At 45.2% G+C, this 16,935-nt stretch overlaps 1 protein-coding gene across 1 annotated transcript; it reads right to left on the minus strand.

Annotated features, from left to right (window-relative positions):
• Positions 1 to 707: 707 nt before the first annotated feature.
• On the minus strand, positions 708 to 15,596 carry LOC106699791. The gene is made up of 7 exons (XM_023334724.1): positions 15,461 to 15,596; positions 15,338 to 15,385; positions 10,710 to 10,942; positions 9,005 to 9,191; positions 8,829 to 8,924; positions 7,910 to 8,417; positions 708 to 7,352 (listed from the first exon to the last, which is right to left on the minus strand). The coding sequence occupies exons 2-7, from the start codon at positions 15,359 to 15,361 to the stop codon at positions 6,415 to 6,417; spliced, it is 1,986 nt and encodes a 661-aa protein (XP_023190492.1). The 5' UTR covers positions 15,362 to 15,385; positions 15,461 to 15,596; the 3' UTR covers positions 708 to 6,414.
• Positions 15,597 to 16,935: the final 1,339 nt, after the last annotated feature.

Here is a 16,935-nt window from a genome sequence, read left to right on the forward strand (position 1 = left end):
TGCTCCAGCTGGTTTTGCTGTGTTGACGTTCCTCAGGTCTGTGGTGTGGAGGAAACTCAGGTTGACTCCACTGTGGGCTGTCTGCCGAGTCCGGAGGGTCCGATTCGGTTCGGTCCGGATGGTTCTGATGTTCTGATGACGCCTATTTTCTGTAAATAAGCGGTTCGGAGGCGCATCTCCATGGTGACAAGGCCATGAGCTGCGAGACTGGCTGGCACGGAAACGCTGGTTGTCATGGCAACGGTCACGGATCACAGCAGAACCGCAGTCGACGTCGGAGGTATGACATGCCAGTCACCGTTGCCATGGCGACCCTCTGATGCAAACTGCTTCAAAACAACAATAAACCAGACACGCGTTTGTTTACATCAGCATTTTAGGCATTAAAATGTTTATTTTCTTATTAAAAATAAATAAATGTATTTATTTATTTATTATTATTTCCAATAATATAAAAAAATTCACTGAGAAAGGTTTTAAAAAGTCATTGAGACTGAACGTTCATTATAAAACTTTATTGAGATGCTGAATTTCGACAGAATCCAGACTCACAGTAAGCAGTTTGACTTCACAGTCTCCTGTGACGTCATTTCCTTCAAACTTCTCCAACCAGCTTTCCACCACTCAGGTCACCAACGTCACGGTTCAGCTTCACAGTGAGGTACACGGAAATCACAGACCCAAGAACAGAAAGCCGGATGAGTCATAGCAGCCGCCATGTTTCATCAATAACAAACGTCCTTCCTGATGACGTGCAGGCGGACTGAGCGCGGGAAGCTTCGGTGCAGGTAGGTGAAGTTTATAATAGTGGACCGGAACCAGAACTAAACCAACAGCCAGAACCAGAAAAATAACAATTCACCTTCTTTATGGTCTAAAAATGTTTGAATTTATAAATTTACTTATAAAGAAAAGTTGAAGACAAAAGACAAAGGTGTTTCAGATTTGGGCCGGTTGTACTCCAGCAAGCCTTCATGCTAAGCTAAGCTAAGCAAAACTAAACTAAACTAAGCTGAGTTAAGCTAAGCTAAGCGCAACATATAAAGTATAGCTACTTAAAACACATTGGTGAAGTTGGCACGATCTGAAATTAAACAGACAATCACATTTACATAACAGAATTAAAACATTTCCCTTTTTCAGAATCTCTTTGGTGTACCAGGAGTTTTTGGGTTGCTGAATCTCAGGCTCTGCGAATTACATCAAGCCCAACCTAAACATGTTTTAGTTGCAAATTTAAAAAACTTGCAAGACTTTCTCATTACTGTGCTTGGTGACCATGCTAACTAGCATGCTAAATATCATGTAACAATGTAAGATTGAAATGCATGTCTGTCCATTGTTTTCATACACACACTGTCTACCAGTAGAAGTGGGACCGCAGGTGCATCAGGTTAAAATGTTGAAATGTTATCACTACTACTGATAGAAGTCCAAATAAATAGCTAATTTTGCAGCCATCAAAGCTTTTTACATGGCAGGCAGCCATATTGGATTTTGGAATTGAAACAAATTCTAAGCTTGGATGAGATTTCTGCTGATTTTTCCAACTTTGGGACAGTGTGAGAAACGGGAGTAAATAAGAGGGGGCTTTTAGCCATTTTCTTTCTTTTGTTGTCCATGTCATAATTTGACCGTTTAGTCATAAAAAAGGTCTAATTAGTATATTTTTGGGGCACTATCGCTGCGTGGACCCAAGGGAGATTTGCCTAAACAAAGGCAGCAGAGGCTCCTATGTGTGGGTTTGAAGGTTGTAGCCAACATGTAACGTTGACTTCTCTAAGGGTTAGCTGGTTCTGGTAGATGTGATTTAGGAACGACCTGTGAGATCAAAACAAAGATGGCCAACAAATTTAAGGCAAACTCTCACCAGGACCGCCGCAGAATGCTACGTCACACATCGTTTCTTTCCAGTTCACAGACAAAGGGCAGGTTACAGTGAAACTGGTCAAACTGGTCAGTGGACGTCGGGCGAAGCTTCATCGTTCCTTCAGAGACGAATCTTCAGCTAGACCCAAACTGATAAGGTGACACACACCTCCAGTGTGTTTCTCCTTTAAAACTAGAGATGCCTGACAAACGTAAGAGTAATGCTCTGTACTGATCCTTTGGTTAGCCAATCCCAGCTTGTTTTCTGAAAGCTCGCCTGTGTGATTGGGCCTGCTTGATTGGTGATTTCTGGACCCTACAGGCAGCTTGGAAACGGTCTTGTCTGTTTGGCTGAATGATAGATCTGGTTAGTGAAAGAATCAGTTGTTTTGGGTACTTAGAAGCTTATTTGTGGGTCCCTCTTCTTTCACTCAGAGAAAGTCCCCACTGGTCCAGTTGGGCCCCACTGTGACCCCTTATTTTGAGGCCGGTAGTTCGTCCCTCCGTAGACGGTTTCCTTTTCCTCTCTACTGTTTGTTGGTCCCTGACATGGATGGATGCAACTATCTGTGCTTCACGACATGGTTAAACTTCACATGGTTTAAGGTCTGAGAAAATCCTAAAGGACTTGTGACACTTCAGGGGATTGTTGACATGTTTGCTAATTAGGAGCAGTGCTAATGTGGTTTATGCTAATATCTATGTACAGACCAGCAGAAGGAAAAATAAAGCAGAAAATATATAAAACTAATATGATTATAAAATATACTCTTACATCATACAGCGACAGTTCTTCTAGATTGTCCAGATATCAGATTTACACAATATCTTTGGCTAAACACTACAGACAGTATCGAACTTTTTACTCTCCTTCTTGCAATAGCATACACACCAACACACACAGATTAGAAAAACAAACCCTGACATCTATTATTGTTTACAACTTGGACAATAAATCTCAGATTTCATAAACTCAGTCTTTAAAATATGAAAATAAATAGACATTTGCTCATATTTAACAAATTGCATTGAACAGTTACATCATAACATTTAACCCTGACAGAGATCTCTCTCCAGATGTCTTCTGTAGTCATGTGGGCTTCCAGCAACCCTTCAGAGCAGATGAAACAAGCATCAGTATTTTCCATTCACAGTAATGAGATGCTCCGGTTCTCCTCCACTCCTGACTGATCCACTCTCAGATCTAAAACTACCTGAATGTCATCACTGACAGTCTGACAGGCTGGATAAGAGGCTCAATTAATCAGTTAAAGGATGAAAAGTGCCACAGTTTGCTTGAATCTGCTGCTGACATCTCATTTACAACTAAGTGGTGATGTGAACAGACTTCTGATTGTGTGCTGTCACCACTTCAGTTGCCAGCGGAGTGGTTTCATGAACATTGGGAAGTGGAACGAACACAAACAGAGCTCCAACAAAGTGTGAAGTATTCATGCAGTCTTCAATTCTTTGAATTTGCTTTCAAGGAGCTGAGGATCCTTTAAACAAGTACATTTAGTTGAGCTTTTCTTAAGGTTTCTACTCTTTGGTTTTCAAGGAGTTACTGCATCTATCACCGCAGGAGGCAGTGGAGTCGACATCACAAACAGTAGGACAGTGTTATCAGGCAGTAACCTCAGCATCCAACAGTCATCAGGAACAGCGAGAGAAGGTCAGCAGACCCAGAGGAGACGTTTATGGGCTCTGGTACCCGCCCAGAGTGTTGAATGTACAAAAGTCGCAGTGGCCCAAAATTAGTGTCCATCTGGAACACATCAGGAAGGTCCAACTCTCCAAAGACATGACACACCAAGGGAGGATCATTGTGTCAAGCATCACAGAACCCTGTGACATCTGGAGACAGGGACTGGACTCTTCCCAGGAATCTAAATGACATCTAGCACCATGACAGGCATCAGCTGGGTTGCTGATTGAACACCCTGTGCATGGCTTGATAATGGCAGCCACAGCTTTAGCTGTTAAATGGTGTTTTTCATGTTCCTTGGTGAATCTCAGGTCTGCTTTACCGCAGATGACCACCACATCGGAGACCATGGTAGTTTAGAGGACAGTTGACTGATCCTGACATACTCTTGCAGAGATTCACCGGTGTTTCTCCTGGTGCCACGGTTTGCCACAGCTGTTCCATATTTCATCCAAAGACAAACAATTGACAAGTGATCACATGGTTGTGGGACATTTGTATTCTCTTTCAATCACGTCACAGACTACCTGGGGAGACCTCTCTCCCTTCAGTATACGTCACAACCCAGTAGCACTTGGGCATAACTTTCTTCCTGCCAGGCTCACCACTGCCTCCCTGCATCCTCCATTTTGCTTTAACGCAGTGGCCCTGGAGTAAGTGCCAGACCTTTTTGCAGACAGCCTCCTTCATCGATGACAACACCGCAGTTTCTACCAGATGTTTTTAGCCATTTGACTGTCTTTGTAGATATTTAGTAAAGAGTTGTACAAATGTACGTAATACCTCATCACGTCTGATAAACGTTCCTCAAACGTAATCGCATTGCCTGCGAAAACCCAACTAGAGGAAGTGGACAAGTTGAAGAGAAATGTCAACATTGCTGTCTGAGTGCATTTCTACATAAAATACAAAAACAAACTTCTGACCAATCACAACACATTTCACAGAGCCATTATGCAGCAGCGGGCCTGGTGTCAAGAAAGAGAGATGCCTGCTCTCCAGCAAACAAGTTGATGCAATTTTTGTCAAGTTACTACATCACTGAGAATTGATTTCAGCACTTTGGGTGAAATATGTGGGAGCCTTAAGGTACTTCACTGACTTTAGGTGACCACTGGCCGTAGTGTCTCAATGGGGAGGGCTAACATCACGGCTCTACCTCAGGTCCTCATGTCCCACCCATTCCATGACCTCGCCATGGGACAGTGTTTCACCAGGACTTTGTGCATCTACATAGAGCATGTCTTCTGTCCCGTCCACAGGGGGGGGAAACTACTAGCACGGGACCATCGATGTGTCCAACCTCCCAACTCTGTCATCCATCTGATCTGCTGCACCTCACATGATGCACTGAGATTTCAACACAAGCAGTGTCATGTCCCTTGCATCGCTCCATCTGTGCACTGAACTTTTCAAGTCAATAACTGTATACATTATCATGTTTGCTGATGATTATCCTTCGAATTTCTGGCATTTCATGGAGCCAACAGAAAATTGTAATTAATTTCTACAGGGAATGAAAATAAAACATATTTTAACTCTGGACTGTGTTTGATGACCAGATGTTCAAAGGCTGACAAATGCAATTAATGAACGGCAAATCTTAGCTTCTGATAGATCCAATGTCTGTTTGTTGCTTTCACTTCAGAGATTATGAAAGCCATCATTAGATGATCAACATAAGTTCTACTGACCTGGGGGTTAACAGCCTGTAACACTGGACAGCCTTGTTATGGAAAATACTGTGAAAACATAGGAAATCTCCTGGTAATGCCTCGTATATTTGCACATCTGCTCTGTTTGAGAGAGAAGAACCTGAAAACAGAAAAGTCAGAAATAAACCAGCAATAGTGATGATTTAAAACTCTGTGGTGAATCAGCCTCTCAGAGGATGTGGAGGCTATTTGATGAGAAAGGTGCAGAAGTCCTCCAAGGTGCAATCAGACTCCCAGCAGTCCTGCAACGTGGGAGATGTTGGAGCGTCAACTCTGATATTTATGGCACAAACACGAGTTGAGCCAGTTTAACCAAAGGTGAGATGGAGTCACTTTTCACGAGGAAATACCACTCATGTGATATTTCATGAGAGTCACAGATGGTCTGCTGTGCAAAGATTCTCAACAGAGTTGTGAATCTCTTCAGAGGCCTTTGACTCATGCAAACTAGCTGGTTTCTACTGCCGCTCTCAGATGTTGCTATTTGTTTAAACTCAACTTGGGTTGTTCTGCAGAACTGCTGACACATTTTTCCTCATCTTTTCCATTGATTCCAGTTGTAGCTTTGAGTATTTCAGGTCTGCACTTAAGGTCAGACCTCCAGGTTCTGATCCACGGTTGCAACAGTGTGCCCTTCAGTTCTGACATCACTGAGATCCAGACTCAAAAAAGTTGCAGCTGGAAGGCAGTTTTTCCTGAAATGTGGAAGTTATTGCTCAGGATCGTCTTCCTGTAGACCCCCAGAGACCAGATGCATAAAGTCTGACCAGCTATCGGTGAACACCGGTAAACATTTGGGCTTAACACCTGGCAGATAGCTGCTCAGAAAGATGTTCTGAGTTGAGCAAGGCTTTTGGGGGACGGATGTCAACCAGGTAAAACTTTGTGTTGACAACTAGAAAGTGGTTCTTTGGAATGGCATTCTCTGACAGATTTGGTTGTAAATAATGATTTTTGGCTAATTAACTTCTAGATTAGCCTTTTATAAGTTCAGACCTACCAAGCTGGAGGGTTTAGACTGGATCAGCCTGTATCAATGTTTTGGAGCACATTAACTGAACCCTTCATGAATCTGGACCTTAGTGAGGTTTCACTCTGAGCTAACAGGAAGTGCCTGTGTTAGGATCAGACGGTGGTGACTGACAGCAGCGGACTGGGACACAGCTGACTGTCACTCTCCACCCGCGTCCCGTGCGTCAGCAGCTCCTCCACTGTCGTCCAATCATCAAGCAGCTTGCTGTTCCTCAGCCGGTTCTGCTTCAGGTGGCTCAGCTCCAGCACCGTCTGAGACGCCGCTGCCCCCTGGCATCCACCCAAATGCTCTTCCACTCCTCCCCTCCTCTCTCGGTGTTGCCGTGACAACGCCATGTGTCGTCTCCTCTCCGTTCGACTCCAGTATCTCCCCGCCCACCGACCATCCTCCCATTCATCCTCGCCTCTTCTTGAACCGTCTCCCCGCATTTCTTCGTCTGTTGTGACCTCACTGCGCTCCCTGGCCAATCGGTAAGCTCGGGCTCTGAGCAGCTGATTTCTAACTGACTTCTGATTGGATAGCCTGGAGCGGGGAGATGTAGGAGATCGTGGACTTCGCTCTGGAGCCCCCAGTGTGCTGTAAAAGGGACCACAGGAACTTTTGGGTTTTTCCATGTGACTTCCAAGAGTCTGAAATGCTCTCCAGTCTGAGACTCCACTGACTCCACTAGAGGCAGATCCAGGACTCTTGGAGAGGGAGTCCTCCTCTCTGCTCCGGTTTGAGCTTTGATGATTAAGGAGACTGACTCTGTCTAGGCTGACCTGACCAGTGGGGTGACAGTTACTGGGATAACTGGCCCTGCTCCTCGGTCCCATCGTGCTACTGCTCGGACTCCGATGGCTGTTCTGGTGAGTGTTTCTAAGGGAGTTTGGGTCCGTCATGTTGGGATGACTCGCCCTGCGGCGCCGCTGTCCTTCACTCAAGTCTGTTATTGTTCGACTCCTCCCTGGAGCCTCCATCTTTCTGCCTCCACCCTGCTGTTGCTGCTCCAACCACAGTGCCCTCCGCTGGCAGGGCTCGGTGCGACTACCTGCACACGATAAACAACAAGTTTTGGTTTTTGACTGTTAAGAAGAAGTTTGATGTTTATATTCATGCTCTTACTTAAGTACATAACTGCATGCAAACATGTAAATATAATAATTGTTTTGCGAGCCTTTTTATTGGTGCTGCTCACATTCTCCACCCATGATGTGGTGCAGCAAATGACATTTATTCTGTACCCAGAATGCATTGCTGTAGTTTTACAGTAAATAATTTAAATACTGATGTCTTACTGTAGTGAATTAGACAAAATCAGCAACAGAGTTAGCAAAGCTCAGCATCTATAAAACTGAAATCATAAGGAAAAATTCTCTTCCAAAGCATCACTTCCTGAAGAGCAAACATTACAGGAAGGTGAGTAATAATACATTTGACCCTGTGGAGAGTGATATAACTACGTTATGTCATTGTGGGTGTTGAGATGGTTGCTCTTTAGCATTAGCTAATAGCATGTTGCCACAATCCTCTAGTGTTAGCAAAACTAATGCGTATGATTTGTACTTTAGGATTAGTGCAGCTAGCGTTTTAGTTAGCTTCACTTACCGATGGAGGGTGATGGGGGAGAATGGTGGCGAGGTAACGTGGGACTTCTCTCCGCTCTGTGGAAGTGAACCATTGTGGTCGTGCTGTTTCCCACTGAGCACCGGGACGCCTGTGCTGGTCCAGAGTGGGTCATTGGCGTCGTCTCAGGGATGGACTCCAAATCCCAGCGTCCTCTCTGCTCTCGAGGAGAAAGGCCTGAGCGGAAGTGGTGAGCCTGCCGGTGAGTGTGGCTGCTAGGAATCTTGTGTAGCCGTCTGTGCTCGCCGGTGCTGACGCTGTGGAAGCCGGAGTCGCTGGGTTCGGACGAGATCAGGGACTCCGAGGATGAGGAGGAGCCTTGAGAGGAAGGGGTGTGGCCTGGTAGTGATGACATGGCATCTGTCTCAGCTTCTGAGAGCGCTACCCTGTGGTGCGGACTGTCGGGTCCACATCCCAACCCGCTGTCAAGCTCGCTGAGGGGCAGGTAGCTGAGAGGGCGGTCAGGCCTCCAAGGAGGTCGGTAGTCAGACTAAAAAGGCAATAAAAGAGGTGAGTTGGTGATGGAGATAATCAACGCATGAACCAAACTTTTTAGACTTCCTCTATGACTATTGGTTCAAACTACGTATTCATACTTCCCCAACCAAACCAGACTTTCTAGGCAGACGGAGTGGAGTTGAGTTAAATTAGATAAACAGGATGCTGTGAATGCTGCCTTAAAGACTGTGCAATTTTCAAACCAGCAAATTGTCATAATCCAACTTTAAATCAATGAATTAAGTGCTGACCCCAACAAACACACACATTTTGAGTCAGTTCCACTGACCTTTACAGATCTCCAACACAGAAACATTCTCAAATTCATTCTCAAACTGGGTCAGTTTGAGAATGAGGAAGTAATTGTATTTCAGAACTGGTGGAAGACTTGCACCTCATGTACCTGTCTGGGGAAACTCTTCGGCTTCCCTTCTTCTGCGCTATAGCAGCCAATCAGACAGCTCTCTGAGTTCGGCTGGTAGGGCAACATCTCCGGACCCTGGAAGATAAACCGGATCAGAAAGGCAGAACGGATCATCATACCCAGGTAAATCTGAGAGCGAGAAAACATAAAATCACCTGGTAGTCCAGTCTGTCCAGGTGGTCCAAGCTGTAGGAGACGCTGGGCAGGTAGTTGTTACCGAGGTGTTGATCATTTGATGCTGTGGGGAGGTAGCCATTGGGTGGATAGACATCAGGTGACATCATCATGTGGCTGTTGGCCGGGTATGGGTCAGTTGTCACAGTCATGTGACTGTAGTAGCTCCTGTGTAAAGGAAGAGGCCAGCCACAGAAAGCATAAGGAGTCATGAATGGAAAAATGATGAGGTCACACAGGCGTACTGTGCACTGTTGGAATTCCATAGCCAAACGCACCAGTTGCCTACATTGGTACCAACTGAGTACACTGGTACCAATTACCAATGTCATTGCCTATATTGGTAGGCAAGGTAAGGAAAGGTAAGGAAATGAATTCCTTTATTTCCCATAATCCTAATGGATATTACCAAGTTTAATTAGCTATTTCAGCGCCTCGCCCTGTTTCTCTCCATCAGGGCAGCCTCTGCACCTGTCACTTCGGGATAGAGCGTAGCGTCGTCTCTGCTGGGCGCGTTGACTCTAACCTTATGGACTCGGTGTCACATGGAAAACAGTTCAATGTGAACCCTGTTTGAGCAGTTTACTACCGAGTATGTGGTCATAAAAGGTGATCTTTGAGCGGACATATCCGACTCTGCAGAGCGAAGAACACCCGAGTATGTTGGGGCGTCAGGTGTTGAAGTGTGCATCGTCAGAACCCGTTCTGCGCTGACCTCAGCAGAACCTCCTGCAGCTGATTAATATTTATGACTGCAGTCTTTTCCAGTCAGTCCACCTGAATTTTTTACCTAGTTTGGGCGTTGTCATGAAAATTAATCAAACTCCATCTAATGCATTAAAATGTTCTCTGCCTCCTTCAGCAGAACCAGAACCAGAACCAGAACATGTCTTTTCAACATCTCTCCTCTTCCCAAATGAAACAAACTTACTGGATGTTTATGAACATTTACCAGAACTTTTACCGTGTTTTGCTGTTTCTTTCTACAGATTTGCTCCATCTGAAAGCTATGCATTGTGTTTGTGGCTTAAGGCTGAAAATCCTGCAGCTTTTCTATGTTTTCCTGCTGAAGCTCTTTATTTCAAAGAGCTGAAACTTTCTTAAAGAGACAGTGTCATGTAGAATCAACTCTTTTTAGCTTTCCATCATGCTTTCATGGTAATTAATCAAAAACAAACCTGCATGTTGTTTGGATTTCATGGCAACCATTCAGCTGAGCTAAATGCCTGGGTGGGCCTAGCCCCGCCTCCCAGGTGCAGCTCCTCCCCACTCTGCTCCTTCAGACTAGCCAGCAGCAATTAGCAAACATCTGGTGGAACTGCTGAGCTCATAATAGGAGCTAAAAGGTTAATAGAGGAGCCATGTTGGGATGACTTCCTGGAGGCGGAGCTTCAGAAAGAGCAGGAGCTTTTAAAGAGACAGAAGCCAAATCTAAAGGAGTTAAATCAGGAAGTAACATTTCTTTCAGTCATGTTTGATATAAACAGCATTTTTATAACAACTGAAGCTAACATGGCTACCTGGTTGTGCTATAAGATGGAAAACACAGAATCTGCCCCTTTAAAGGTTCCAGGCCCAGAGGACGGACGGTTGGGGAAATGAGGCAAACAGAGAAACTTTAGCAGACAACCTTTGCGGTCACTAGATGTTTCAGGTTCTGCAGAACGTTGTGTGTTCGGTACCCACCCGGCGCCGTAGACGTCCGCCTGGCCCTCGTCCCCCTCCACCAGGCCCATGGCCCTCAGGGCCTCCCAGTGTCTCTCTGATGGGACGCTGCACTCGACGGCGCAGTGGGACCGCCGCCTCCTGTGACCACGCCCCCTTTTGCTGTCCACCTGTACTGTGATTGGCTGGCCATACTCGTCCACAAAGTGCAGCTCCTCCCGGCGCCGGTGGCGGGGCGGTTCATGAGTTTTACCCTGAGGGACGGGAACCAGGAGGGCAGAATGAACTGAACTGGACAAACAGTTATCAGTTTATTTTAAACAGGAAAATTCATATTAATGATTAAAGATTAGAGCCAAGTGGCTCCATAAAAGATCTCAGACTACAACTAGTCTGGTTGATATTTCTGACTTTCCATGTTGGAAATTTCTGTATTATGATGTGTTTTCATTCTATGTATAATCATCAAAATTACAAGAAATAACGGCTTGAAATATTTCACTCTGTTATAAATCTATGATTTTCTGATATAGTGACAAATATTGAAATTTTCACTATAATCACATTTTTGTACCTGCACCTGAAAATGCATGAAATCTGTTCAGCCTTTTCAGAAACCTGGAAATGAACCACCAGCAGCTCGACAGGCCAATAAACGAAAATAAATAAATAAATATAATATATATAATATAATAAATTTATAAATAAATCAAAGTCCGAATCAGGATTCGGTTCTGACTCGGACTGGCTGCTGAGATCAACGCTGGGAACCAGAGAGACCAGCTGGTTCTGCAGCGTTTCCTCCTGAGCTGCGGCGCCATCAAACATTTATAGATGTGAGATTTTCAGCAGGTTGGTTTTAACGTCTGAAGCTGCAGAGCCTGACTGAGTGGGAGTTCAGGCTTCAGGACAAGGCCAGCCGCGGCTCTTCTAGCTTCCTGCCAGGCCTGCCTGTCATTGTGTTACATAAAGATGATTCACACACCTTTTTATCTGAGAACATAAAAACATTTTGCATAAGCTGAACACGAGGAAAGAGGAAACTGATCGAGCTGAGCTGGTAAAATCTCAGAATTTAAGATAAAACTTGGATGGCATTCTAGAGACAGGAAGTTGGACACGGTGGTGGAAGAGTCATGATGTGGGCTGCCTGAGCTCAGCTAAACACCAAGTACTGCAGACTTTTTAGTCATGAATTATGAAAACTTCACTTCTGATTTTTCCTGTTTTCAGTCAGTTTTAGAAATTTAAATAAAAAAATTGGACAGTTATTTTTAAAGTTTTTATGTTAATAAAAATAAAAATTTTTAAGTAACGTTATATTTTTTGTTTTAACAAAATCATTTGTATGTTTGTATTCTTTTAGTAAAAATGTAGATTTTAAAGTTTTTGTTATTTTTTGAGTAAAGACAATTATTCTTTATTGCCACTATGAATTATTGTGGAAAACCTAAAATATGAAAAAATTCCCATTGATATTAAAACTTTAATCTATGGCAAACCCAAAGACTCCGGTATTATTCTGGAATTAATCAATAAGCTACATTTATTTTGGGGTATTTTAAAATGCTTCATGTTTTCTTTAAGCACATGTTTGATGCTAGTTGCCATGACAACCAGCACCTGCAGCCGCCGGTCCTTTCACCCACATTTGAACAGATTTTCTCAGGTTTTGTCGTGTTTTAATGGAAGTGTTTCCTGGTTCGGCGTTGAGCTGCAGCGTCAGCGGAGCGGACGGCGCCGCCGGCGCTTCATGGTGGCTGATGGTGCTGGGAGTTAAGATGAGGCTCCATGTAGGTCAGGACTCAGTCCGCCGTAACCCCGGGACCCGGACCGCAGTGTTCAGACAGCGCAGGGCCCCGGGCCCGCACACACACACACACACACACACACACACACACACACACACACACACACACACACACACACACACACACACACACACACGCACACACACACACACACACACGCACACACACACACACACACACACACACACAGTGTGAGCCAAACAAAGAGCCGCAGAGTGACGCGCTCCGCTGCACTCTGACAGTAACGTGGCCTGATCCGTTCGCCTCGATGTTTGTGAAGCTTCGACTCAACAAACGCTTTTCCTCCTCGACCCGAATCTCAGGCAGGAAGTGATAAGGAGGAATGAAACTCAGTTTAACCACTGCAGAACCACCAGAACCAGAACCATCAGAACCAGAACCAACAGAACCAGAACCAACAGAACCAGTCAGTGTGGCTGCTCGGTCTCTGATTTCGCTGGAGATGAAACCAAGCAGCATTCAGTGCTGCTGTCAGAGGAACAGGACTTTGGGCTTTAACTAGGCCAGTCACCATAATAAATGTTTCTGGATGATAAACTTTAAATTCTAATAAACATTTAAACTGGAACTGAAAAACACTTTAAATATAGAAACTATATTAAATTAATTCTGAAGTTTCTGTAGCAAAATGATCCTTTTATAAAAGAAGGTTTGATTTTGGCAGAAAGAGAAAAACGATAAATCATGAAAATATAAATGATTGAGTTTGTTCTAATGTATCACGTGATTAACTGATTATTGATTATAGATTATTGGGCCGGCCCTGAGTTTAGTTTCTACTTAGAGTTTCTAATGTCTCGTTTGAACTGGATTGAGTTCCACATGTGGAAGTGGATCCGGTTTGGGCCGTTCAGACTGACGTGAGTTAGAATCCAGAGAAAACGAGGAGCGGATTCCTGAACCGGTTCAGCTGAGCGGGAAGAGCAGGAAGGCAGGGGGAGGGAGATGAGCGGAACCGAAGGATCGGGCAGGAAGAACCACGATAAAGAAACGCAGGAATTACCGTGTGAGGAAAAACTGAAGTGTGAACAGAACCGAACCCAGAAGCTCAATCAGCCGCAGGCGGACCTTCTGCTCTGGAGAACTTTTCTGGTTTCCTAATGAGGGTCTGCTGCTTCAAGGCTGAAGAATCGTCTATTTAAAAGTCGTGTTGCATAAAGCAGAGATCAGAGCTGCCGTTACACAAGAACCCGCCCTGTGAGCGCCGGCCCACACCGGGACCACGAACGCATCAGGACTTTAGCGGGTCGACGGCGTTCAGGAAACAGAAACGGAGAAACGTCTCGTCTGACCCACAGACTCGGCGTCAGGCTGGATTCTCCCGTTAACTCACGTCAGCCTCAGCAAAATGGATGCTGAGCTGTGAGGTTTGTGACTCGGCCTTCATTTTGTACCAAACTCCAGTTTCATCCTTCAGTTTCAGGGAATCTGATTAGTGCGGCGGGACATTGGAAGCAGCCGGTCATTCTTCTCATGCGTTCAGTCACAGCACAGAGAGACGGGCAGAGGCTTCAGGTTCGATGAGTCAGCAGTAAAAACCTCCAGAGGGTCAGCGAACACATCATGACTAAACACTGGAAAACCCAACATCAGAACAACAGAAACATTTCACTAGGAAGCATCTGAAAAGTGCGGCATGCATCTGCATTCTTAGAGCCAGTCTGGTTGTGATTGTTTCAGTTACCAGGCAACCAGTTTGTTGACTAAGACCAGAGTCAGGTCTGGACCTTGACTAGGCCTGCATCATAATGCTGCCACCACCAGTTCAGATAGAACTGAAGCACCTCTGAGACCAGAACCAGACCAGCTGTACTTTGACTCAGATTCAGGCTGTTTCCTCCTGATGGTCCAGTCGACCCGGTTCTACTGGAACCAGAACTCCATCATCTGCTCCACCTCCAGCTGCTGTGGTTCTGACCCAAACCAACCTGTTCCCCTCCTGGCCTGTGGGGGCGCTGCACCAAGAACCACTGAAGGAAACGACACAAAAACCTCTGAAGACACTGAGAGCAACTTCCTTCTTCACCAGATGGAAACAAGATGGAGGATTTTAGTGTTGGAGGATTTCTCTTTAGTCTTTGGCTGAAGACCAGGAGCCATTTCTGCTGCTAGCGCTAGGCTAACATGTTAGCTTTGGCTGTATTTACCCAGAATGCCCTGCTCTGTAGTCCACGTCCTGCTTTTGGAGCGGTCTCTGGTCCGCTTAGTGTTCAGATATGAAACTGAGCTAGAGTTCACTTTGGAGGACCAGAGGTCAGAGGTCACACCTCACCAACCGGACTGGACTTTCTAAATAAATGGGCTGGAGTCGGGTTGGAACTGAGCTGGTGGGAACGATGGATCTGATCAGGATGAAAGATTTTGTTTCATAGAATAAATAAAACTGAATATAAAAACATGCCACACCTTTCAGATTGTTTCTTTACTCAACATTTTGAAAGTCACGTTTCACTTTCCTCTTTTCTGCATAATAATCACAATAAAATCTGTTTGGTTCTGAGGTCCAACAGAACCGCTTCAGAAATGAACAAAACAAAACAAAATAATTTCATGTCAGGATGTTCAGAATCTGAAATCTGAAATTTTAGCCTCTGATTTTTTTCAGCTTTTATGAAGAAAACAGAATTTAAAAAAAGAAACTAACGGCTCGACGTGAAGAAATGTTTCTGCTGCCTCATCACCTCCATCCATCCATCCCTCCATCATCCCTCCATCCATCCATCCCTCCATCATCCCTCCATCCATCCATCCCTCCATCATCACCTCCATCCATCCATCCCTCCATCATCACCTCCATCCATCCATCCCTCCTCTCACCTTGCGGCTCAGCCTGCAGCCCATCGTTGCTCCGTGTCGGACAGAAAGCTGCAGAGAGAAAAGGACGGATGAGTTTGCACGCCGTCCGCCCACCGCCTCACATCTCCAACTCTGCTGACCCACAATCCTCAGCTGATCAGCTGTGGCTCCGCGGGACTCCAGTTCCCATGATGCCGCGGGGCGAGCAGCGGCCGCGGGTGGGCTGCAGGTCCATGGCGTTAAATAAACCCAGAGAGAGGGATGAAGAACATCTGTCCTCCTCTTCTTCAGCCTGCTGTGTCTGCAGCGCCGCTCCCAGCAGCCAATCACAGAGCCAGGATGCTGAAGGAGCAGAGGCGTGCGCTCTGATTGGCTGAGGGCTCAGCTGAATCCATTCAGCCTTTTTCTCTCCTTTCTTCCTCTGTCATCACTTTGTTTTTGCTGTGCAGGCAACCTCCCCCCGTTCACCCTTTAACCTCCACCCAGCATCCATCCATCCATCCATCCATCCATCCATCCATCCATCCATCCATCCATGCAGATCTTCTGTCTTTATTTCTGTAACCTTCTGTTTTCATTTTCTCCTCCATAAAAACAAGTCAGTATTTTGTGCAGTGACTCATCAGGCCTCCTGGTTTGGTGTTAGAGCGCCATCTAGTGACCATGTGACCAAATGATGCTGATTCCCACCAGGAACAAAACCTTAAAGGGAGAGTATTCTGTGTTTTCCATTTTATAGCACAATATAGTAACTATGTTAAATTCAGTTGTTATAAAAATGCTTAATATATTAAATATGATTAAAGAAATTTCACTTCCTGATTTAACTCCTTAGGTCTGTGTCTCTTTAAGAACTCCTGCTCTTTCTGAAGCTCCGCCTCCAGGAAGTCATCCCAACATGGCTCCTCTATTAACCCTTTAACGTTTTTAGCAGCGTTGCTCTGAGCAGCAGCTCCTATGATGATGTTTGCTAATTGCTGCTGGCTAGTCTGAAGGAGCTGAGAGGGAGAGAAGCGGCGCCTGGTAGGCGGGGCTAGGCCCACCCAGGCATTTAGCAGCTGAATGGTTACCATGAAGAACCTGACATGCAGTGCTAGGAGCCATGCAGATATGGTTCTGGTTCTGGACCGAGTCGGACGGCTTGCTGTGGTTCTGGTTCTGGTCTGGTCTCATTCAGCCTGAGGTTTGAGTGTTTGTCAGAGTTTCCTGTTCAACAAAAACACTTTGCAATCCTGGGTTGTGGTGAACAAGTTTAATTCTTTTTTTTACAGACATTTACATAAAGTTGCTGGTTAGCCGACGGTTAGCCGACGGTTAGCCGACGGTTAGCCGACGGTTTCAACAGCCAGTTTCGGTCAGAGAAGAGAAGCAGAAGCAGAGTCATCACTTCAAACATTTTCTCCTGCATTTTCCTTGGACTCCCAGTGAAAACGTCTCCAACTCGATCCGTTCTGACCCATAATGGTTCTGTAGTGAACATTAAAACCCTTGTTACCATGGAGACAGGGACAGTCCTTTGTGGACATCTGCTCCGACAGTTCATGGAAAAACATCACAAATCAACAAAAATATTAAAAACTTTATTCCCACAGTCGCCAAGGAAACGGTGCAACAACAGA

The sequence above is a fragment of the Xiphophorus maculatus genome, chromosome 1, assembly GCF_002775205.1.
Source record: "Xiphophorus maculatus strain JP 163 A chromosome 1, X_maculatus-5.0-male, whole genome shotgun sequence".
NCBI classification, from domain to species: Eukaryota; Metazoa; Chordata; class Actinopteri; order Cyprinodontiformes; family Poeciliidae; genus Xiphophorus; species Xiphophorus maculatus.